The sequence below is a fragment of the Leopardus geoffroyi genome, chromosome B2, assembly GCF_018350155.1.
Source record: "Leopardus geoffroyi isolate Oge1 chromosome B2, O.geoffroyi_Oge1_pat1.0, whole genome shotgun sequence".
Taxonomy (NCBI): Eukaryota; Metazoa; Chordata; class Mammalia; order Carnivora; family Felidae; genus Leopardus; species Leopardus geoffroyi.
In genome coordinates this window covers 141829828-141854930 of record NC_059332.1, presented here as the reverse complement: position 1 = coordinate 141854930, position 25103 = coordinate 141829828, and the positions used below count along the sequence as shown (strand labels likewise).

The 25103-nt window shown below is 42.2% G+C and overlaps 2 protein-coding genes across 4 annotated transcripts in view; both read left to right on the top strand.

Moving 5' to 3' along the window:
- Positions 1-24660, top strand: part of TMEM242 (transmembrane protein 242) — a 30343-nt gene extending 5683 nt beyond the window's left edge. Inside the window, exons 3-4 of one of the 3 annotated variants that reach the window (XM_045500142.1) lie at positions 813-950; positions 24136-24660. In XM_045500142.1, coding sequence (XP_045356098.1) covers positions 813-950; positions 24136-24234 — 237 coding nt within the window. In that variant the 3' untranslated portion in view covers positions 24235-24660. Of the gene's footprint in view, positions 1-812; positions 951-5701; positions 5985-16932; positions 18253-24135 lie in introns of those variants that run through there. The other 2 variants (XM_045500143.1, XM_045500144.1) reach the window with 2 other exon arrangements.
- Positions 16994-18252, top strand: LDHAL6B (lactate dehydrogenase A like 6B). The gene has a single exon (XM_045500141.1). It carries the CDS (start codon positions 16994-16996, stop codon positions 18137-18139), a length of 1146 nt encoding a protein of 381 aa, XP_045356097.1. The 3' UTR covers positions 18140-18252.
- Positions 24661-25103: the final 443 nt, after the last annotated feature.

The window sequence follows — 25103 nt, the reverse complement described above, 5'->3', positions numbered from 1 at the left end:
TTACCTTAATATTATACCTTGAAACCCAAGAAGAGAGTCATTGTTTATTTTCTCATTTCTCATTGATAGCTGCCATAATCTGAATTTCTACCGTGTGCCCGTATTTTGCATATATATTTAAAAGTCTTTGCAATGGGGCGCCTGGGTGGCGCAGTCGGTTAAGCGTCCGACTTCAGCCAGGTCACGATCTCGCGGTCCGTGAGTTCGAGCCCCGTGTCAGGCTCTGGGCTGATGGCTCAGAGCCTGGAGCCTGTTTCCGATTCTGTGTCTCCCTCTCTCTCTGCCCCTCCCCCATTCATGCTCTGTCTCTCTCTGTCCCAAAAATAAATAAACGTTGAAAAAAAAATTAAAAAAAATAAATAAATAAAAGTCTTTGCAATGATTTAGATTTAGCTCACCTCTTTCAGGAACCCCTCCTTAAAACTTCCTCTAACTACAGCAATAGACTAGGTGCCCTCCTCAGGGACCATGTATAGTTCTACTGTTGCACATTACATTTAGATCATAATTTTATGAGTCTGTGTCCTCCCCCCCATTGATTGAAATCTTTAATCAGAAAGAAGTTGCTCTATTTACTTTTTTCTCTTCAGTATCTAGCAAAGCTCCTGGTAATTCCTTGCATATTCAAATATCTGTCAGAAAAGTTGTGACCTAAGTCCTGCAGTTATTAAGTAGCAAAGCTGGTATTTGAACTTGGGTTGGTCCGGCTTCCCAATATTATGATAGAATTCAGAGAGTCAAGAATTTCAAACACTCCCCAAATAATTACTCTTTCTGAACTGGTGATTTTTTCCTTTCTGTCTTCATCGCAGGGAAGTATGGCCACGGCTGCCTTACCGGAGAGCGGGTCTATCCTTGCCTTGCGAGCCTTGGGTTGGGGCTCACTTTATGCGTGGTGTGGGGTTGGTGTGATCAGCTTCGCAGTCTGGAAAGCTTTAGGAGTACACAGTGTAAGTAACTACAATCCTATAATTGATATCTGGAATGTTTATTCTACTTTCTGTGGTCTAAATCTGCCTGATTTTCAAGAACTGTGTGTGTAACCTATACCCCAAGCTAAAAAGCTATATATTAGGAATGATTGGCTTTTTTTTTAAACTACTGGTAGGAAGTTCTGTGGACCAGGCTCTTTGTGACAGGTGAGAATCAATGGTGGTTTGGAATGGGTGGCAGCAGTGGAGTTGACGAAAAGAGGTTCTAGGTATATTTTGAAAGTAGAGTCAGCAAGGATTTGTTATACATTGGATGTGAGTGGTGAGGGAAAAAAATGACTTCAAGGAGCTCCAAGGCTTTTGGCCTGAGCAGCTGGAAGATGGACGGGGACCAGTGTGAGAGGAGCACGTGCTCGGGGATAATGTCAGGAGCTCAGTCCGCGGCCTGTGAGTCTGACGTGCCTATTAGATGGCTAAGTGGAGAGTCAAGCAAGCAGTTAGATGTAGAAGTTTCGAACACAGAGGAGAGGTACGAGGTGAAGATGTAAACTTGAGACTCTTCGATATTTAAAGGTAGTATTTAAAGGCAGGAGACCAGGTGAGTTCACCAAGGCAGTGAACGCAGGGAGAAAAGAGGTCGGAGGAAGGAGCTCTTGGGCACTCCCAAGGTGTAGATGCTAGGGAATATGGAGGAAATTAGCAAAGGAGACCTCTCTACCAAAGAGCAAAACCAGGGAGAACCGGGAGAATGGTGACTTGGACACGGGTGAAGAAGGTGTACACTGGGGATAAGTCATGTGAGATGAGACTGTCAGTTTGCCACATGAGCAGTGTGGCAGTCCTTGGTGGGTAAAACTTCAGTGGGGTGGTACAGAAAAGAATGGAGGAGAGAGATCGGAGGCAGTACATATAAGCACATCTTGAGTTCTGCCATAAAGAGAAAGAAAGAAATGGGGTCATAGCTAGAAGGGGCCTGAGATCAAGAGAGGGTTTTTGTTTGTTTGTTTTTTAAGTTGGGAGAATTAACAGCATGTGTGCGTGCTGATGGGAGTGATTCAGTAGAGGGGGAAATTGCAAGGGAGGGGGAATGATAGGTATTATTATTATTAAAAACATTACTATATTTTTCACATTTGGTTTAATCATAACTAAACATCAGCATTATTGTACTTTTCACTCAGAGTATTCTGACGAATAGATGTTGCTTTTCTCCTAGTCTGACACTTATTTTTAAAGTCACTTTGCTGGCTAGTAACTGTTTATGACAATAAAGTCAGGTTTACTTGGAAAAGTTAGAAGAGCCGTGACTGAAGATTTTTTTTTCTAAGATTTAATTTAAATTCAAGTTAGTTAACATATAGTGTACTATTGGTTTCAGGAGTGGAATTTAGCGACTCATCACTTATATGTAACACCCAGTGCTCATCAGAACGAGTGCCCTCCTTAATGCCCATCACCCATTTAGCCCCCACCAACCTCCCCATGATTGAAGATTTTTGATGTTTTTTTTTTTTTTTTTTTTTTTTAATTTTTTTTTTTTTTTTCAACATTTATTTATTTTTGGGACAGAGAGAGACAGAGCATGAACGGGGGAGGGGCAGAGAGAGAGGGAGACACAGAATTGGAAACAGGCTCCAGGCTCTGAGCCATCAGCCCAGAGCCTGACGCGGGGCTCGAACTCCCGGACCGCGAGATCGTGACCTGGCTGAAGTCGGCCGCTTAACCGACTGCGCCACCCAGGCGCCCCGAAGATTTTTGATGTTTTTTGTTGTGTCCTCAATTTTGCTTTTGACCAATGTAAAATCTCTTCTTCCATTGCAGATGTTGTGCCAGACATTTTAGACCTAGCAGATTACTTAATCTTCACAATAATTATGAAGCAGGTATTAATATCCCCCATTTTATAAATGAGGAAATTGGGACTCAGAGAGGTTAAGTCATTTTTCCAAGATCACACAGCTTATAATTGACAGAGTCAAGATTTGGATCCAAGTCTGATAGTCTTTAAAACCTAGATTTTTTTTTTCCCCCAATGTTACCTCCCTTAGCTAAGATAGGAAATCAAGGAGTAGGTGGAAGGGGCCAGGATGAGGGGAAGGAGGTGGTTAATTTGGTTTTGATTATGATGTGATCCACACCCACACATTCTTAGTAACTTGACAGGTTTTACTGGGTATCTTCAATGTGGGTCTCATCTCCCAACGTTGTAATTAACATCAGTCTGGTATAGGACCGGCCATTTTCTCATAAAAAGGAAGACCTCCTTTTAGCCTTCATCTTCAGTAGAAAAGTCTTTAGGATATAATGGTAAAGCAGTATTCATATGTATATATGAGAGCAATTATTGAAAACAAGTGGAAAAAACTGAGAGAAAATACGTCTGGCAGAAATTTGAAGTTTTTGGGGTGCCTGGGTGGCTTGGTCCCTTAAGCCTCTGACTTTGGCTCAGGTCATGACCTCGCTATTCGTGAGTTCGAGCTTCGCATCAGGGTCTGCCAAGACAGTGCAGAGCCTGCTTCACATCCCCTGTCCCCATCTCTCTCTGCCTCTCAACTTGCACTCCCTCAAAAATAAATATACATTAAAAACATTTTTTTAAAAAGAAATAATGTGGGTGAAATACAGGTGTGGGGGTGAATTTTTATTTTACTTTTCTGTGTTTCTTAAATGTGTTTTTTCACAATAGAACCCTTTTGAAACAATAGTGCTAGATTTTATTTTTATTAATTTATGCTAAAAATGAAGCACAGATGCCTAGGAGTTCACAAAACCCCTTCAACTATGTATGAAATCTACTTGGGGGCATGAAATACTTAATTAAGCTTTTAGTTTCTATAAAAATGATGGTCTGTTAGCACTTTATATTGACTTCATGGAAATGATTGGTGATGTTTCCAGAACTTAGTAATGTAGGTCATAAACTGAGTAATAAAGTTTTAAGATATTTGAAAATATGAATAGTCTTTAAATTAGAAGAGTCATAATAAATCAATCCAAATTTCCATAGACCAACAAAACTAAGTTATTTAAGTTAAGTTAAATGCTCAAGAACTTGGGCTTTATGGGCTTTATGGTGCTATTCTAGCTTCTAGAATGTGAGCTTCTTTGTTTTATGGCACCAATAGGAGGATTATTGCCTAGATAAAATAGTTGAGCAAGAAAAATTATTTTCTGATTGGCACTACTGAATACAATGATACTTGGAATCTTTTTATATATTCATGTCTTTAACTAAAAAGTGGGAATATAAATCTACTCTTTCCCTAACTGTAGTTCATTAGGAATATCAGTTTGATCTCCACATCTGAGAAGTCTCCCAGAAAAATGATTCACTGACAGCTTTTCAAGAGCACACCTTTTAATAGCAGTAGTGTTTGTTAATTTGTTCATTCAAAAGACATTTGTGGGCCTACCCTGATCCAGGCACTGTGCCAAGACAGGACTCCCCAGTAGACCGTTATTATGGAAGACTTAGTTTTTAAGACTCTCTAAGCAAATTCTTATTATATGACCCACTCTGAAGCTTGTGGAAAGCAATATGTTATATTTCAGTTCTGCATCTAGAGAGTTTTGATGATAATTGTGAGGTTGCCCTGAGTCCAGTGTGGAACTTTTATCACTATTTACTGCCTCACATTTGGAATTGTCATCTTTCTCTGACTAAAAACAGTCTCAGAAAATGCTGAACAGAAATGGCCCAAGTGTGCGTACTCAATAAATAGTTGATATGACCATTCTAGATAAATTCAGGTAAATCAAAATCAATTCCAGTGTCAAATAATTGTTGGTAGCTACCCTGGACTGTATTAAATTGCCAATATAAACCCAGTTTAAAAAAAAAAAAAAAAAAAAAGGGTGCCATCTAATGGCTGAAGGAGAGCAGTTTACATTCCCTGTTTTAATTCACAGCTACATCTGCTGGCCTAAAAGAGAACACGTTGAAATGCTCGAAGCTAAGGTCTTCAGTTTCTTAGAAGTATTTTGGATTTACTCTTTGTGTATTCATAATTGTTATGGAATTTCATTTCACATAGAACATGTACAAAACATCGGATATGAATTTGTATTTTGCACGATGGTGTATCATTTAATTAGAGATTCAAATAAAGGAGAGCTAGTGGAGCCTATCTTGTTGTCAGCGTACTGAAGCAGGGTAAGTGTGCCCAGGATGTAAGAGGGGACCCTCCCTGCCTTCGTGGAGGAACCAGTTCACCTTCCGCCTGGGATCAGCTCACCAGTTCCAGCCTGCTGAGCAGTGTTGTGGGCCAGCAAGCAAGGCCCGATTGCTCAGTATGAATTCATCAATTACTTTAAATTACAGTATTTTATCATCTGATTATGACTGAGGCAGCATTAATTTTATCACAGTAACTTAATTGTGAAAAGAATGAGCATTTACCATGGGTTTGTGGTCCCCTGATGCAGCTACGCAAACGATCCTGGGAGACTGCCGTGTTCGGGCCAAGTTCACACCGTGGAGGTCTGATTAGATTGTTTTTATTAGGGGGCAGATATTTTAGGTTTAGAGAATAGTTGAAATAAAAGTTTGTCAGTGAGTAAATAAGGATCTCTAGGGATACCAAATAGTAATTCTCCAGTTATCAAAAGAAAAAACCATGCCATTTACAGTTATTTACATGTTAACTTAAGCACAAAGACTTAACTTTTCTACCTTTTCTTATTATAGTAAGTATCGATACTTGAAAGGGTTTCTGAAAAGGTTGAGCATACTTATGGTTAGACATTTTGCCTTTTTTTTCTCCCCTTAGAAGGAAAAGGAAGGAAGGAAAAATGTTGGATGCATAAATAATTCCTAATTGATATGACTGGGAGCGTTAGGCCTTTTTTTTATGCCTGTGGACTCGTGTTCAACTTTTGTTGGAGGTGAAGTTGTCTTAGAGTGCCGATCAGAATCACCGTTGCTAACATTTACTGTGCCTTGTATTTACTATATTCATGATACCTGGTGTAGTTAGAATTTACAGATAATTTACACTTGTTGCCCTCAGAGGAGCTAAAACCTCAACAGTAATAAAGCCATGAATGAAAACATTTTTAGTTATTGTGAAATACTTTAAATTGTCCAGAAATTTAAATTTAAAAATTTACTGGTAAATAAAGGGAACTTTTAGTTTAGTTTTTTTTTTTTTTTTTTTTTACCATGGGATACTGTTTTTATTTACATATATTGCTTATTTTTTTAAGTTTATTTGAGAGAGAGAGAGAGAGAATGTGAGCTCAAGTGGGGGAGGGGCAGAGAACAAGGGAAAGAGAGAGAATCCCAAGCAGACTCTGCATCTTCATCAGCGCAGAGCCTGGCACAGGGCTCGAACTCACGAACTGCGAGATCATGACCTGAGCTGAAGTCAGATGCTTAACCGACTGGGCCACCTAAGCACCCCTTACATATATTACTTATTTAAAAAATCTTTTAATATTTATATATTTTTCAGAGACAGAAACAGAATGCAAGTGGGGGAGGGGCAGAGAGAGAGGGAGACACAGAATCAGAAGCAGGCTTCAGGCTCTGAACTGTCAGCACAGAGCCTGATGCAGGGCTTGGACTCATGAGCCATGACATCATGACCTGACCCGAAGTCACTTAATCGACTGAGCCACCCAGGCGTCCCTATATTGCTTAAAGAAAAACATGTTTAGGACCTATCTTAAAACAAAGACGGCTTTGTTTTTTTGTAAAACTCATTGTAAAAAAGTGTAGAAAAAGTACAAAAGAGGAAACAAAACTCACCAGAAATCTCACTGAGTTGTAATCACTTACTAAAATAAAAACATCCCTTCAGACTTTCTATAAACATATTCATATAATTATATATAAATGTTGTTTTACTGTACTATTCTGGAACCTTTTTCACTGAATAGCCACAAGAACGTCTTTGCACAGTAGAGTCTATAAATCTCCATCATTTTTAATGGCTACATGGTGCTCCATTATATTATAATTACTTAATCAGTCTCCTGCCAATAGCATTTAGATTGTAATTTTTCACTATTTAAACACCATAGTGAACCTCTGCAGGCATGCATCTTTTTGTACTTTTCTTGGTCAGGAAATTTGTCCTAAACACAGATGATGTTATTGTTAAATCCAAGTGCATTTTTAAAATGTTTTTGATATCTATTGCTAAGTGCTCAGTTTATACATTTAGAAGATATTGACAATGCATACAGGTTTCCTAGCACCCTTGCCATTAGTGGCTTCTATTACTTTGAAATGTTTGCCAATCTGATAGACGGGAAATAATCTCTTTCTTTCTTTACTGCATCTCTTTGAAGTCCCTGTCACTATAAAGGCTTTTATGCAAATAACCTGTGATTGGAGTTTTAACATATCTCTCCAGCCCCAGTGTTGCTTCCTCATCTGCTGATAATAGTTGGTTCTTTCTCAAGAGCCAGGCTTCCTTTTCCTTGAAAACAAAAAGTAAAATATGTAAATAAAACACATTTTAAATATTTCTCTAAAAATTGGCATTCAACTTTGCTATTCTAAGAAAGATTCTTTAAGGGAAGTAATATTATCTCTTTCCTCTAGGACGATATTGGATTCATTCTAATAAAATGTATTTTCTCCAGCTCTTTTTTGTAGCTGCTGCTAAGTATACTTTTTATGTTAATATTTAGGCTCATTTCTTAATGTCCTTGTGACCAGCTTTAAGGGCTTTTGCTAATTACAGTCAAATCTCTTTCTTTTGACTTTTTGCTAATTTCAACATCTGGTATATCTTATATTAAATATTTTTATGCCTACACCATTTTTAAGTTACTCATTTCAAATGAAGCACCATTGTAAATGCTAGAACTGCATATGTAAATAAAACTATGGAAAAGCTTAGAAGTTTTTAACTTCTAAGATATCTAAGAAGAAAATAGACTGTGCTTTGTACTTCTCATTGGTTTGGTCAAAGATTTAAAACAAATCCGTCTCTTGGCAAATTGTTTAATGGTAGCCACTTCTGAGGAATCTGCAGGGAAAATCTGAAAAGTGACTGAAATATGTCCCTTCTGCGTCCTTGCCTAATCTAATTTCAGAGCTACCAGCTTCTGTCCCCAGGAAGCGGACTTCACTTCCTTATTCTGATTACCATAATGTCAGCTGACCCAGCCTCACGTCAACTTCCTGATAGTACTTACTAGAACACCCAGAACACAGAGTCATCATGATCTTGCACAGATAGTTCCGTCTGTCAAGCTCAGGGCCTTCAAATGGCATAAGCATTGAGGAATATATTCCTGGAATCATTTTCAAATTAATTGGAAGTGGCACTGTGCATCACTTAAATCTAGGTCTGAGGTGACAAGAACATCTCTGTAACCCTTATTTCCCATTCATTGCAGCTCTAATGGGCTTGGCATCCGGTGGTAAGAGGCACTCAGTGTAATGTGGAGGAGCAATTTGGTGACAGAGAGACCGAATCATAGGGACTTGCTCAGTTTAAAATGGGAGATAACAGCTAGTGTCTTTTTTTGGTTTTGGTTTTTTTTTTGCCTAAGCCAAGGGGGTGGAAAAAAAAAAAAATCAGCTTTTTTTGGCATATTGCCAATATACCTCTTCTAAAAACCCACGTTTTCCTTTTATAAGTAAAACAGGGCCCCAAGCATTTTATAATATAGGAATGTGCAACCATTACTAGAAAAGATCAGGTCTGCCATGAAAGCCTTCTTGTTCCAAAGCCTGACACAAATCAGGCTTAATCACCTCAGGAATGTTCCCAGCCTTACTCCACCAGAGGAAAAGTATCCTTGATTTCACTTGGGTTTTCCTTTTCTTTGTCCTTATTTCTTCTACTGAGCACAGAAAATTGGACTCACGTGAGCAGATCTCTCTAAATAAGGCATTGTGGAGGGAAGACCTGATAGCATGTGTCTACCTTTGTTACGAAAGGTACCTATTCTTGGTCACTTAGAAATCTCTAAGACTCCGTGAAAAAATTTATATGTGTATGTTGGTATATTTATATATATTATTAGTCATTTACCAGTATATCAGACAATGAAGTGGTCTCTCCAGTTGAATTTTTCTGACTGAAATAGTTCTAACAATTTTAAGAAGAAATCTTTTTTTAAATGTGCTGTGTATCTTTCCACAATGTAAATTGTGCTGAACATAATTTCACTATTTTTTGATGACCCCGATACATCAGTTTGCCTCTTGTGCGAACGAATGCTGGGCTTCTATAGTTCTTTATTCGTTTTGTAATTTTTCTCAATCCTAGTTTGGCTCTTACTTTTTGTTTCCCACTATCCCATCTACTTCTGAAATGCTGCTGCCTTATTTTACACATTAGATGCCAGTTCCTTGCTTTGCCCTTGAATTTTCTCCTTTGCAGGCTTCATCCACGTGCAGAAGGTTGCCAGGTCTGCATCTTGAGTCGACCCCTGAGCTCCTTGCTCGTGGACCCACTCGACTGGATGCCCTGCAGGCATCACACGTGTCCCCCACCTGCATGGTCATTCACCACCCCTCGCCCCATCCTCACCCCATACCCTCCTCCTGCCTCACTCAGGGGAATGGCACCATCATCCACAGAGCTGCCCAGAGAGAAAAGCTAGATTCTGTTCATGACCACACTCTTTGTCACCCCTGTATCTAAACAGTCACCAAGCCTTGCTTCTCCCACACCCCCACAGCCACTGTAGTCGGGGTGTCTCCCTGCCTCAAGATGGTCACGACTAATCTCCATTCACCCTGCCTCCCGCCTGGCCTCTCAATAGTCCTTTCTCCACACTTTACAAGAAGGCCATGGCCTTCATCTTCCCCAAACTTCTCCCTGCATCTGTACCACTCACTCTGCCTTGTTCATGTCACCATGGACGAGGTGGCCATGCTGCTACCAAGGGCTGACCCCTACCATCTGCCAGAGGATCTTGCTTCCGGAATTATCCTCAGCCTTAGCTGTCGGTTTCCCCTCTGCTGCAGCATGTACAGACATGTTCCAGTTTCTCCCGCCTCTAGAAATTCTCTCTGACATTCCTCCTCTTTCTCCAGCTACCAGCCCATTCGTCTGCTTCCCTTCGTAGAAAAGATCTTTTGCAGGGCGCCTGGGTGCCTCAGTCAGTTGAGCGACCTGCTCTTGATTTCAGCTCAGGTCCTGATCTCAGGGTCGTGGGATCGAGCCCGGCATTTGGCTCTGCACTGAGTGTGGAGCCTACTTAAGATTCTGTGTCTCCCTCTGCCCCTCTCCCCTGCTCAGGTGCATGCTTTGTCTCTAAAATGAAAGGAAGAAGGAAAGAAAGACGGAAGGGAAGGAAAGAGGAAAGAAAGAAGGAAGAGAAGGGAAGGAAAGGAAGGAAAAGATTTCTGAAAGTTGCCATGGTCACCGTCTGTACTTCCTCCCCTTTCTCTCCTCAGTCCTGAGGGAAACTGCTGGGTAGGGTCACCAGTGCCCTCCTTGTTGCCACACCCAGGTCTTTATCATTCTGTCAGTTGACTCTCAGCGACATTTGACACAACTGAGCATTCTGTCCCCCGCAAAACACTCTTTGCTTCCGAGACTCCTTCGACCTCCCTGGCCAGATATCTTTGCACGTCTCCTGTTCTGGCTCCTCCGTGGCAGACACGGAAACGTGGCAACATCCAGTGGCTTCCCACTTGGACCCATCTGTTCTCTTTCCGTCCTCGGTCCCTTGCTCCGCTCACCTCGTCCTCGGCATTTTCAAACAACCATACAATCTGTTGCCAGATTTGCCTCACAGCTGCTTGTTGTGCATCGTCGGTCGTGGGTCCGAGAGGCACGTCCGCGACCGTGGCTCAACCACTCGGGGTTCCCGCGCCTCCGACGCCCCCTCCGTCTGTCTTTCCCACTTCGGCCAGTCCCTCTCCCCCCCTCCCCCCCCCCCCCCCCCCCGCCTCGCCCCCGCCGGCTGTTCCAGCCAAACCCCGGCAGAGACTCATCGTGGGTTCTCTCATTTCCCTTCATCCCCTTCGTCTCATCCGTGGGCCAGTTCTGCTTGTTAGCGGTGCTGCGAGACACAGCCTGGCTCCTCTCGTGGCCCCACCTCCACTGGCCTTTTGCCCAGCGCCCTGGAAGTTTCCCGGCCTCTCCTTCCCTTCCCCCGAACGTCTCCTCCGCGCAGCGGCTGGCAGCTGGGGATACTCGGAAGGTCTAAGTCGGATCGCGTCACTCCTCTGAAAAACCCTGCAGCGGCTCCCACTGAAGACGTCGGCGGTCGCGCCCTGCCCCCTGCTCCCGGCTGCTCCGGAACCGCCACGGTCACCGCCCCCACGCGCTGCGCCACACCAGCCTCTCCCCTTGGGCCCCTTCTCCTCCAGCCGGGCCAGGACCCTCCCTCCCCAGGTCTGCGCTCCGCCGCTCTGGCGTGACATTTAGAGTTTCAGCCCAAATTTATTTCACCTCCTCAGAGAAGCTTCCCCAGACCATCTGGTCCGAAATGCAGTAGCCTCTTTACTCCCACCACTCAGTTCGTCTCTGACAGCATCCTGTTTTCTTCTCTTCACAGCACGATTGCAAAAGGAAGTTCTCTTGACCATTTTCTTGTCTCATCTGTCCTCACAAAAAGAATGTCAATTTTGAGAATAGAGACCTCATTTGATTTGTTCACTGTTGTATTCTCAGCACCTGTAACAGTGCCTAGCACAGAGGGTGCCCCCTCTGGCACACAGCTTCTGCCATGTCAGTGGCTCACTGTTCCCTTGAGAATAAAATCCACGTTCCCTGAGATGGTTTGGCCCCTCCGTGATCTGGCCCCTACTTCCTCTTTCACCCGTTGGTTCTTAACGGGGGCAGTTTTGTCTTCCCCTCCCTGCCGAAGAAAGATATTTGACAGTATCTGGAGACATTTTTGGTTGTCCTAACTGGGGGAGCTACTGGCAGCCAGTGGATGGAGGCCAGGGATGCGGTTCCCCATCCAGCGCTGCACTGGCAGGCCCCACAGAACGATCTGGTGCCCGTGTCACTAGTGCTGCGGTTGAGAGCGGCCCTTTCTCTCTGTTACGCCCAGAGCTGGAGCCAGGCTGAGAGGCCTTGTTCTTCCTGGCCTCTGAGCCCTGTCCTTGCTGATCTCCCCGCTGAACACCCCTCGCTCTTCCTACTGTTCCTGATGCTGGCTCTGGTCTTTGCCTGATTGGAGTCTTGAGGCAAACTAATCTTTAAACTTCACAACAGGAAGTTCATCCATTTGGGCAGTTTTGAAATTATAAAGGTAACTTCTACCATTAGGTAAATTTAAGTTTGTACCTAAATTGAAGATAACTTCCATATACAAACATTCTTCATATCGGTGTTTTTTTTTTTTTTTTTTTTTTTGATGAATAGAACTGTTATCCAGGACTGTGGTATTATTTATATGAATCCAATCACAGAGAATACTTGGAGTGAATTAATAAAACCACACCTATTCGGTTAGAGCCTATAGTCATAAAATTAAATTTTGTCAGTTTTTAGCTACAATTTGGGATGTTTAAACACATACCAGTGAATTTTAATTGCCTTGTTTTCATGTTTTGTCCTACATTAAAATATTTCCTTTTTTCCTTTTGAATTATTAATACATGTAGCTCTTTTTTTTTTTTTTTTTTTCCAACGTTTATTTATTTTTTTTGGGACAGAGAGAGACAGAGCATGAACGGGGGAGGGGCAGAGAGAGAGGGAGACACAGAATCGGAAACAGGCTCCAGGCTCTGAGCCACCAGCCCAGAGCCCGACGCGGGGCTCGAACTCACGGACCGCGAGATCGTGACCTGGCTGAAGTCGGACACTTAACCGACTGCGCCACCCAGGCGCCCCTACATGTAGCTCTTTTAAGTGCATCAAAGATTGTGTGCAGATGATATCTTTATTTTTATTTTTTTAATGTTTTATTTTTGAGAAAGAGAGAACAGGAGCAGGGGAAGGGCGGGGGGGGGGGTGGGGGGTGGGGGTGGGAAGAGAATCCCAAGCAAGCTCCGTGCTATCAACACAGAGCCTGAGGCAAGCGTCAAACCCATGAACCATGAGATCATGACCTGAGCCAAAGTCAGATGCTTAACCAACTGAGCCACCCAGGCACCCCTATTTGTATGTATGTATGTATGTATGTATGTATGTATGAGGGTGCATGAGCAGGGGAGGGGACAGAAAGAGAGAGAGAGAGAGAGAATATCTCAAGCAGGCTCCACCCTCAGTGTAGAGCCCAACATGAGGCTTGATCCCACAACCCTGGAATCATGACCTGAGCTGAAATCAAAAGTTGGCCTCTCAACCAACTGGAGCGCCCAGATACCCTAGATGATGTCTTTAAAGAACAGAAGTGAGATTTGGGTTATTAGATGAATTTGCCAATTCCTGTTATATTTGAATACCATAAATGGAAGTTGATCCCAATGTTGTTTTGCAGTGACAGTCTACCTTTGTTCTATCAGGAGACAAAGCTTTGTGGCCCTGCTTTTGTCCCTCCCCAACATTCCCCGTATTGCTGACAAAGGAAACTACGTAAGGTGCTGGTATTTCTAAACACCCCCACACAAGGATTACAGAGTTGTATAGATTTTAGTACATGAGCATTAGAATCATAGCCCACTAATTTGTTTTAAAACTACAATTTGCATTTTATGATTTTTAAATCACAAAGAAGACTTTTAAAATAATTGTGTTTATATAATGCTCTACTTGCTTGCTGGTGAGTTTATAGCTTATAATATTAATTAACACTTCTTTCATTGCAACTTCTTTTTTTCTTTTTTTTTTTTTTCAAATCAAGGGTTTTATGCAGTGGTTGCTTTTTAAAAGCTTTCCAAAGAACAAAATATTTGTTTAAAGAATGAAAATATTCTTTCCGCCATTGCATATTTATTTTACTGTGTTTCTAGCACTGTAGAATTTCTTTCTTTTATTATTACTATTTATTTTTTATTTTTTATTTTTTTGTGTGTTCTAGCTTGGTAAAGGGAGGTATTGGCTTTGGCTTTGGATATAGTTAAGAAATCTTTTAGCATATCCGTAGCTTTGTCTAAAATTTATACATCAGCCTTGCTAAGAAACCCCAAACAGGCATCTACACATTTTACCTACCCTTTCATTTAGAACTCTGGTACTAGGTGGATTCTCCAGCCATGCCTTTCTGTTTCTCTCACCTTTAGCCTTACTTCACTCGGTTCTATATTCATTCTTTTTTTTCTTTTCAAGATTTTTATTTTTTTAAAGTAATCTCTATGTCCAGCGTAGGTTTGAACTCACAACCTTAGATCAAGAGTCGTATGCTCTATTGACTGAGCCAGCCAGGCACTCCTATACTCCTTTTCTACCATGAATATTTACTGAATTTGCTTACCAAGCTGTGTTCTTGAGGATAGTGATATGCTATAAATAAAAGGTGATCCCTTTGGAGTGACAGATTCATATGTAATTACACTTAATTGTGTGTGAGAAATCCTATGATGGAGAAAGGTACAAAAGACACTGGTGGCGTAGGCTTTTTAAAAGTCAGTTCTGCTGGGGGGTGGGGGGGGGTGGGTTGTACAAGACTGAGAGGATGGAATATTTGGACTAGACTCCTAGATAGAAAAAGGGCCAGAGAGCTGGGGATGAGAGTCCAGACAGGTGGAATAGAATGGCTTAGTTGGAACAATTTGTGGTCCAGAGACTTGTTGGTCATCTTTTATTTCCTGCTTCCTCCTTCCTAGGTGATGTAATCAAGCATCCTCCTCCCATCAGCAATAATATTATACTGCCTTTTGAATAGATCATTTGAGTTAGGTTTTCCATTCGAAAGGAATAAGGAACCACCTCAGACAGGTCATTAGGGAGTTGTCTGGCTGTATCTGACTTCGCACATCTTTGAGTAGACCTAAATCTGCTGTGGAGGTCATGTACATGGCTTTGTCTTTCTCAGTTCTTCCCTTCTTAGCTCAAGACTTACTGTAAATAAAAAGCTGCTTTGTTTGAGGTATTTTTACTTTGGAGTGTTATTTTCTCAAAATTGATTTAGTTGTGGCTAAGGGGAAAAGCTGAAGAGGCAGCTGTCAGAGATTTTATTTCTGAAGAGGTTCAAACTCTAGAAAGAAAATTACTATAGAAAGAAGTCATCTAGCTAAGAGTTGTTATGTGCTTGAATTTCATCCTCAAGAACACTTATCTTGGAAAATGACTTGACTGGTCAAAGGAATCATTATAGGAAGAAGGTGGGACCAGGCATCAGGTTTAAATATTTCTATTCTGCCTGCGATAGAAGAAACTACAGCTATCAAAAGTTGGTCTTTTAAAAGGATCCCTCTGTGATGTTAGCCACCATTAAATAAAGATGATTGTTTTTAAAATTGCAGTTGTTAATTTGGCAAATGGTTACCATAAAACTGACTACCAGTGTGGAGAGAACTCATGTTTGTGGTGCTGTCACCACTTTGTGTATCATGGAGCTTGTGACCCTGTGCCATCTAAACAGTATGTCTGGTCCCTGCTAGAGTGCTGAGTCCCACCGAAACAGGGTTGCAGGAACCCCACTAATTGCCATACTTTCCCACCCCTCACCAACTGCTTTGCTCATTGTTCCTCTCTTCCTGGACTGCACTGCGGTGACAAAAGAATATAGATTTCTAAGTCCTGAATATAAAATATTCATTTTGTGGAGGTTTGGTGTTCTGAAACCGAAATCTTTTTTCTGCCTGGGAGGCGGCTGTGTGTGACAAGAGCCCTATTAGGGAAGAGCATATTGCTTTTTTTTTTTCTTTTTTTTTTTTTAACATTTATTTTTGAGAGACAGAGAGAGACAGAGCATGGGTGGGGGAGGGGCCGAGAGAGAGGGAGACACAGAATCCGAAACAGGCTCCAGGCTCTGACCTGAGCCGAAGTCGAACGCTTAACCGACTGAGCGCCCCAAGAGCATGTTGCTCTTAAAAGGAGAGGAGATCTTTGAGGAATTATTACATGGTCAGAGTTGTTTTATAAGTGGGGAGAAAGTGCCACTATTTTTATTTGACTTTCGTAGCTTACTGGGTTTATTAGGGTATATATTTATATTTCATCAGATGTAAAGTTGCTATCTCCTTAGAAACTTCAAAGGAAGTTCAGAAGACTGACCAGAGAAATGCAGTGGAAAGCAAGATATACTGATATTTATTTTACTGCTTTAATCAATAATCTGATCTGTGCGTTGGTCAAAATTTGTCAGTTTAAAGACCTTTAACATAGATCTTCATTTGAATAGAAGGCTACATCCCCACCTTTCTACCTGAGAAATTTTTAATCAGGACTGTGAATCACACGGTTTCCTTTGGCATGAGAAAGTAGTAACGGCATCTCCCTTTGAGTTTCTACTATTGGACTAGCTCACAGTCGGCCCCTTCCCCTTTTTGCCAGCGCTGTGACTTCCCCCCCCCCCCCCCCCCAGTTGTAGGTCATGGTCGTGACTGGTATAAAGGCAGTGGAACCTCTCCAAATAGAAAATTCTCCAATTGGATACAACTTAAAACAGGAGCCCCGCTTCTCCTATAGACGCAGAAAAATGGTGAAGGCGGCCGTTTGGAGACAGAGCACACGTACCTTATTCTTTCCGGCAGGAATACAGTTCAGAAAATCTAACCCTATTTTTATCTGTACCTACTGGAATTATTTCTACTTGGCATCTGTAGCAAAAATAGAAAATCCGTAATCCCGGGGATGTGGGTTGGCCCATTATACAAGTTAGAAATGGAAGAGAATTCATGTGTGTAAAACAATCTACAGAATTAATTTGCCAGAGAACCCCTTTTACCACCCCAGCCTGAGCAGACATGCCAAGTACCACTCTGGAGGCCCTTGAGATGCCACGCGAGCCTGCCCACTAGCACAGCTGCGGTAGTGGGCTGCGGGGCCCTCCGACGCCGCGGCCACGCACAGCCGAAGTAGTTGGGGGGGTCGCGGTGCCATCCAACTGCCACCGCCGCGCGCAGTCGCAGTAGTGGACCGGGGTGGGGGGGCGGGGGGGCGGTGCCTTCCAACCGCCAAGGCCTCGAGCCGCCGCAGTAGCAGGTGCAGGAGGTGTTTAACGGTCACCTGCTCTGTGCCCTCAGGTCACAGAGCTTGTCTGCAGTTTTCTTCCTTTCTCTCCCTCCACCTCGTGAGTGAGTAGCCATGAACTGGTCTGTGGGAGTCCTGCGGGCCGGCAGGAGAGTGAAGGCTGCGAGAGTGAATTTCCTGTGCCCGAGGGGGGCGCTGTGTCCCCGCCAGCCGGCAGGCATCCCCCTTCCGGTCGCCTGGCCCGTCACCCTCGTGTCCAGGATGGCGACCATCAAGTGTGAGCTTATCAAGAATCTCACCTCCGAGGAGGCCGTTCATCACAACAAAGTCTCCATTATAGGAACCGGATCAGTTGGCATGGCCTGTGCTATCAGCATCCTGTTAAAGGGCTTGACCGATGAACTTGCCCTTGTGGATGTTGATGAAGACAAACTGAAGGGTGAGACCATGGATCTGCAACATGGCAGTCCGTTCGTGAAAATGCCGACTATTGCCTCCAGCAAAGATTACCTTGTCACTGCAAACTCCAACCTTGTGGTCATCACAGCAGGTGCACGCCAGGAAAAGGGAGAAACACGGCTTAATTTAGTCCAGCGCAACGTGGCCATCTTTAAGTTGATGATTTCCAATATTATCCAGTATAGCCCTCGCTGCAAACTGATTGTTGTTTCCAATCCAGTAGATATATTAACTTACGTGGCCTGGAAATTGAGTGGATTTCCCCAAAACCGTGTTATTGGAAGTGGTTGTAATCTGGACACTGCCCGTTTCCGTTTCTTGATTGGGCAAAAGCTTGGTATTCACTCTGAAAGCTGTCATGGGTGGATCCTTGGAGAGCATGGAGATTCGAGTGTCCCTGTGTGGAGTGGAGTGAACATCGCTGGTGTCCCTCTGAAGGATTTGAGTTCAGATATAGGAACTGATAAAGATCCCGAGAAGTGGAAAAATGTCCACAAAGATGTCATTGCCAGTGCCTATGAGATTATTAAAATGAAAGGTTATACTAATTGGGCCATTGGCTTATCTGTAGCTGATTTAACGGAAAGCATTTTGAGGAATCTTAGAAGAGTGCATCCAGTTTCCACCATAATTAAGGGTCTGTATGGGATAAACAAAGAAGTATTCCTCAGTGTTCCATGTGTCTTGGGAGAGAGTGGTATTGCAGACCTTGTAAAGGTGACGCTGACCCCTGAAGAACAGGCCCGTCTGAAGAAGAGTGCAGAAACACTGTGGGAAATTCAGAAGGAGCTTGAGCTTTAAAGTTGTTTGAAACTATCTTTCAGAAGTTATTGAAGAGATAGTAGGTGTGGAGTTGTATATGTCAAATTTTTTAATGAACTTGAAATTGCTAGAAGTTGGAAATAGGAAAGGAAGTACAGTGGCTCATCTGTTTATTCCCCAGCTTTTTTATTTAGCATACAGATGTCAGGATGATTTTTTTTCCCCACACAATTCCTAAGTGACTGCATCAAAGGTGTTTTTGTACCACTGATGTGCCGGTACTTGCTATAGACAGACAAAGAGTTGCTATTTGGTCCAAAAGGATAAAGGATACAGGTGTTTATTGTGTTACAGAAATGATAATTTTCATTAAGTACATGTTAATTTTTTCATTCTGGCTGGCTTACACCTACTGTGTTCATTTATATACTGTCTTTAAGAAGTTGTGACTTTCTCTACAATGTAAAAATAAATACACAGACAGACAAAAGTACTATAAAGGAACCATCAGCTGCCTTCGTGCCCCTGTGACAACCTTTCAGGTGGGCCTTAAAAAAAAGCATTATAAAATGAGAGCTGCGAGTAGGGCCTGTGTGTTGGGAGAAGGGGGTGCACATGTACACACATGCTCGTGTATGGCCGGCAGTGAAGCAGAAACATTAGGTTAAAATCGGAAAATAGCAGTGGTCTGGGTGGTAGCAGTTATAAAGCGTTTAATGCAATATAAAGTATGAAGTGTAAAAAGATAGAAAAAAGCTTTTAGAAAGAGACCTGACAGAGGTGGCAAGTGTTACCGTCATTTATTTGTCAGAGAGACATTCCTAAATTTTGTTTAAAATTAAACAAAAGTTAAACAAAAATTAAAGCCTCTGAAATTTTTTTTGAACTGCCTCTGAGAACCTGACCTGTTTGCACATTGAACCGGGAAGCGTGTTACAAGTTGTTCTTGTTAGGCCAGGTCTCATCAGCAGAGTGGCCCTGAGATGCTCTGAGGACATCCCTCTTGCTCAGTTTACTTCGCGTTAACAAAGCTTTTGCTTTTGTATTGTGCCCTGTTGTTAATCACTGTCATAAAAATTGGCTGTTTTAATGAGTGCTTCAGGGATTGTATTTCTCAGAAAGTTACACATTCACTTTTTATTCCTAAATCAATTGACTTCACTATAGATTCTAGACTTTCTGCATGTGTGATACGGTGAGGGTTTAGGAGAAAGTGAAGACGCTTGTCTGACCTCTACCTAAATGATGTACTAATAACGTAGAAAATGAGAACGATTTTCAAATTCGTGTTAGCCTTCTTGATGCAATTGAGTATTAAATAAATAATATGGTATGTTCAAACATATTTCAGGATCCATATGGACAGAAGCCAAGCTAATTAAAATGGAAAGGTACCAGCATCTCCTCTCTAAATAAAACCGGTCCTGCTTAGTTGACTTTTACCAGGTAGACAGGACAGCAATCCACCCCTAAAAATGACCCTTTACCATACTGATCAGAGCTCCCATACTATTTTATTGGAAACATCTAGAAATGTTCTGACTACCCAGGAAGCAGTGTCATGTAATGGGACTAATTGATGTGCTGAGCTCTGAAAGTGGGAAGAATGTTGGTTTGGTTCCAGACGATTCTAAGAGCTTTTTAAGCTTGACTGCACAGAGTTCTTCTTCCCCTTTGTCCAGCCCTTGAGTTTTTATTCAGCCATGTTTCAGCCAAGATTAATGTAATTTTGAAGGGGATCAGAGCACGCCTTAGGTCTATTTTGTAATTCTCTTTACTATGTCAAGTCAGAGTAGGCTGGGTTTACTACAGTGAAAAACAGTCTCCAAATGTGTGGCTCAAGGTTTATTTCTCTCATTAAATCCACTGTGGGTTTACTTGAATCTCCAGGGGAGCCGTCCTCCACAGGTGGCTTTGTACCTCAGATGGCTTTGATCTTAAGGCACCGCCATAGTAACCCAGGTTTCCATGATGTCTATGGAAAGGTAAGAATGGCCTGGAAACACCTGCAATTAAATGCTTCAACCTGGAAGTGACGCACATTTCTTTTGTCAGAACTAGTCATGTGGGTACCTAACTTAAAGAGGGTGGAGAAGTATAACCCCCCCTATATCTGGAAGTACATGACTACTGGCTATCAGTGAACATTAATAATAATCTGCCATACCATTCTAAATAAAATGGTAGCCATTGTAAGAGGTACATGTGCTTTTAGAGTCATTTTTAGTTAAAGCTGGTATGTGATTAGAGGTTATAGAGGTACCAAGTCTTTCCAGGTCACAGAATCAGAGTGGCTGTGGTGAAAGAGCCCTGGACATCATTCAGTCAGTTGTACTTAGAAAGCATGTCACCATGGATGGGTTAACCTCTCTGACTTCTGGTTTCTCATATGTAAAGTGGCGGTGCCACAAAGAATTATAAAGAATTATATAGAATTCTTATAGAATTATATAGAATTCCAGAATTCTATTTCTGCCACAAAGAATTGTAAAGACTAAATAATAGCCTGATGCTTGGTAGAGTGCCTGACACATAGGTAATCTCATACGGCAGCCATTATTATTCCTGTTCAAGTAACAGTTATTGTCTTATTCTGTGTTGTGAAGAAGCTGAATTTCCAGGTTCTTCAAAATGACTGTCGGTCCTATAACGCTTTCATCGTTCTACCTCCAGTACCGGAGTCCTGCAAGAGGCAGCTGAAGCCAAATGAGCTAGTCAGTGGCAAAGACATTATACAACTTGGAGCTTTTAATTCCAACAACTGCTTATTTTTTAAAGAATAGATACTATTCGTAAGGGTAAGGGTTTTCTCTAATTGGGTACATCTCTTGGGCTTTTAAGGAGTTTTTCAGCACACCACGCATTAGACCAAAAATCTTCATGTTGTTTTTTCCCTGCCAAAACATGCATGGTAAAGGTGCAGCCATATCCCATGTTTCTCTCCTGGCTTACTGGCTATATGGCCCTTCAAACAACTATTGCAGTGTGAGTGAGAATAACATTATTAGAGACATAATCTTGAAGCCATTCTAACATCTAAAAAGTCAATCATACCCAGTCTTCAGAATGTCCATGTTAGTAACAAATTACTTGTAATACATTTCCCAATTGTCACGACACTGTATTCAAGGCTTGCTGCCTTAGAAAGTAATACTTTCTGACGGTATTACAACCCATCCCTGTTGGACACAATCAGTGGGACTTAGGGATGAGGTTCTTGCGCAGTGGGCTCATTGCCTTGGGGGGTGCCATTCCTGTCTTAGTCTTTGTGGAGAGCAGCGCCTGGAGTTGTGTAGTATGCAGTGGCCCTGATTAGAAGCGTAGCCCTGGGACCCATAGCCAGGGAAAAATTCTCCCCAGTCAGAGGAAAGAGGGAAAAGGAAGACAGCAGGTAAGAGCTCAGAGCTTGGAAAATGCTTCAGAGTAAAACTGAGTTACTGGATCTCTAGTTCCCAACATTGTCCCGTCCTCACTGAACTTGTGGGGTACAGGGTAGGGGATGGTTTGTGCCGATAGCTGTCGTTGTTATTGTGAAATTCAGTTCATTGGTTTATAATCAAATTTGCTTGAATTTACTCAACCCCTAAATCTTTTTTCAAGCACAGTTTTAAGCAGGAGAATGTTCCGTTGACCTGTGATAGCGTATCACTGATAACACCAACACCTCTGAACTGCATATCAGAAATTAATACAGGGGGGAAAAAAACCTGAAGGTTTTCGTGTCCTATCCATATACATAAATAGTACAAGCTTAAAAACTTGTGGAACCCCATTGTTTAGAGTAACATGAGGCCCTCTTTATAACTTCAGTGTAGACTCTGGGTTTCCTCTTCTACAGCTGTAAAATTAAAGAGGCCCGAATGGTGTTCTTTATCCCATCTGCCTCCTTTCTTTTCCCTCTTCAAAGTCTGTCTATCCTTTTTTGGCTCTTTTTCAGATACGATTTCTTCTAGTGGGTCAGTAACTCATTTATGACTCTGGGGACAGGTGAATGATACAATACTTGGGAAATAAGGAAAGAAAAGAAAAAAATCAGTCCAAGAAGACAAAATGGCAACATGACCCCCCCTTGCTGAATAGCAGCCACCCTTTACTCCTACCCAGACCACATCTGCGTTTCCTACCTTCTTCTCAGCAACTGACCATGTTCCACATCACTGAGAAGGCAGAATGGCATATGATCCTCTTCATGTCCTCGCTCTCTGACACTCCATTTGAAAACTCTTGTCATTGGATTTAGTTGTAACAGATGTTCAGCCATAAAGGTGAAGGGAAAGAAGAGGCAGCACAAGGAGACCCTGGCCAGAGACGTCTTGAAACTGAGAAAGTCTATGCAAAAGATGCCTCAGTGGGGCTATATATTGGTATTTTGGACAAAGCAACAATTATTTTTGTGGCCATTCTAGATACTTAGAATCTGCCCCCCTCCTCCAGTGCAGATAGAAGTTCCCTGTGATTATGGCAACCAAAATGATGACACTATTTGAGAACTGCCATTTGGAACTACATTTCCAATCCCTCCCCAGTACTGTGTCTAGGTGACAACGTGTTATGAAGGATTCGTCACAGTACAAACCAAAGAGTTGCATGGAAGACGGGGCTAGGGAGAGATACCCATGCCATGGATGTGTGTGTAATGAGGACTGGTGTCTGGGACCCAAACGTTAAAAGATGGTTGGCATGGACCTCCTATAGGCTACATATAACGGAGAACCATATGTATCCCCCAATGTCAAAATAGTTGAACCAAAATGATACAGAACTATAAAGTAATGCTTTTAGCCAACCTACCATATTATTTATGTCCGTATGAACTTTGTTCTTGGAATCCAGCACATACTTTGGTGATGCCATAATGACAATGGCCAATATATATTGAGTGCTGCCATGTGTTAGGTGCTGTGCTGTACGTGTATTATCTCACTTAATCCTCACAACCCTATAAGCAGGCAGTTATCTCCCTTCTATACATGTGGAAACTACGGCTTAGAGACAGGAGTTTTCCCCAGTAGACACAGATCTATCTGGCGGCAGAGGCTGTGCTGCGGTGACTGGAGTGAATGCCTAGGAATTTACAAGTCCTGAGCAAGATGCACTTGCTGAGTTTAGAAACAAAGTAAGGAATCAGCTTCAAAATAAAGTGAAATAAATAAGCAGCGATATAAGAAAAATATATTAGCCAACTCCCAACATAACCACTCCAAGAAATGTCTTGGTGTTGTGGATGAGTCTGAGGTGCTTCGCACATCTGATTGAAGAGATCTGTATCTTTGAGAAATACAGTCAGGATACGGCCGAGGAGAATACTGTAATGCTGCACAGTAGTGCTGAAGTATCTTCATGACAGGACCAGACAGGTTAAAACCGTGAATCAAAAGTGCGTAGCCAGCACTATCTAATGCAAAGATGATCCGTCCTCCCTTAGGACGGTGTGCTCCGCAGGGGGAGCCAGGTGCCCCAGGGTGACGCTCCTATTAAAGATCTTCCAGCCCCTGCTGTGACCCTCGGGTTCCAAGTCAACCTCTGTTGGTAAAACCTCTACACAGAGCTTTCAACGCCGTTTGGCATATGAGAACATTCTAATTTATCTGCCGTCCATTGATGCATTCTTTATTAACCCTTACTAAGTTTCTTCTCTCTACTTCTTTCCTCTAGCTCCAAAATGCTTCTACGAATGGCCTCGGTGTGTTTAAGACAAACAGAACTTCCATTCTCAGCTGCATCTTTATATATGAAAAAGCCAACAAAACATAGCATTCTTCTGGTAGGAAATAGGTATCATGGAGGGTTGACAGTCTAGATTACGTTGCCTTCCAGATTCAGAGTGGTGTTTTATGTTATTTAAGGCTCAATAGATTACCACTTGGAAGAAGAATGGAGGTGTATCTCATTTCCTCTCAAGGTAGCTGGAGCACAGTCTTTACTTGTTATGGTACCCACAAGCGATGAAGTATCATCCCAGCAGCAACAGAGTCTGTCTCTAATTGCTTTGGCTCTTTTAATTTTGATAACTGATTTTTTTTTCCTCCTTTTAGATGAAAGACTTTCGAAGCAAAATGCAATCCATATTTCCAGCAATCCCCAAGAACTCCGAATCGACTCTTGAGTGGGAGGAAGCATTGAAATCCAAATGAGATAAGCATGGTGAGGGAAGTCTAAAACGATTGTTTTGGAAAGGGTGGCTTCAGAGATGCCACAGAAGCAAAGGGGCCTCGATTGATTTATCATCAGGAACATGTGCGTTGTTGACTGAATTCATGGGATAGAAGGCGCTCAGTGTCCACAGAGGAGGCCGCCAGTCTGTGCGCTTTACTTTAAAATTCACACGGGCATGCGTGTGCCTAAAGTTTTCCCAAAATTGGGAAGACTATTTAAAAATAATCATATGGATAACCTCTCTGTGGAGAAGATCCCAGGAGAAGTACGTCTGTTTATAACAGCTGAAGCCAAGTTTTGTACCTGAAAAAAACGTATAATAACATATGATGGAGAATCTTTATAGACAGACTCCTAACCACACTAGTACCTCAATGTGTCTAATTAAATGAGTTTCAACAGCGTTTCTTGTCTGTATGTGATTGTCAGGGCTTGGAGAGCTCACTCCTATAGGCCGACTCCAGAGCAACAGGTTAACAGGTAAACCCTGTTTGTCAGGTAGCAGGTGTGGCTCTGTTGTCCTGAATTTGCTGTCCTGGCTTTGCACGTGCTAATGAGTCGCTGATGAGCTCGTCTCAAGTCTCTGGAAATTCTTGTGCATAGATAAGAAGCCAGTAACAGATCATGAGAACTTGAAAAAGTAGTCATGCTAAAATAATACGATACCATGGATATAAAATGTACTTTTTTGAGAAGTTGGTTCTGTGTCCCTCAACATTGACTGTTGTTTTACCTCAATTGTCAATGTGAAAAGAGTCCAATTATCACCTACCTTAACAAATTATTTTGAACCAGAAAGTTACCTGAGTATTGAGTCTCAATTTTAAGTAGTCAGTACTGCCTCCCT

Coding starts and splice junctions, on each gene's coding strand:
- LDHAL6B (XM_045500141.1), top strand. CDS start 16,994: ATGAACTGGTCTGTGGGAGTCCTGCGGGCCGGCAGGAGAGTGAAGGCT.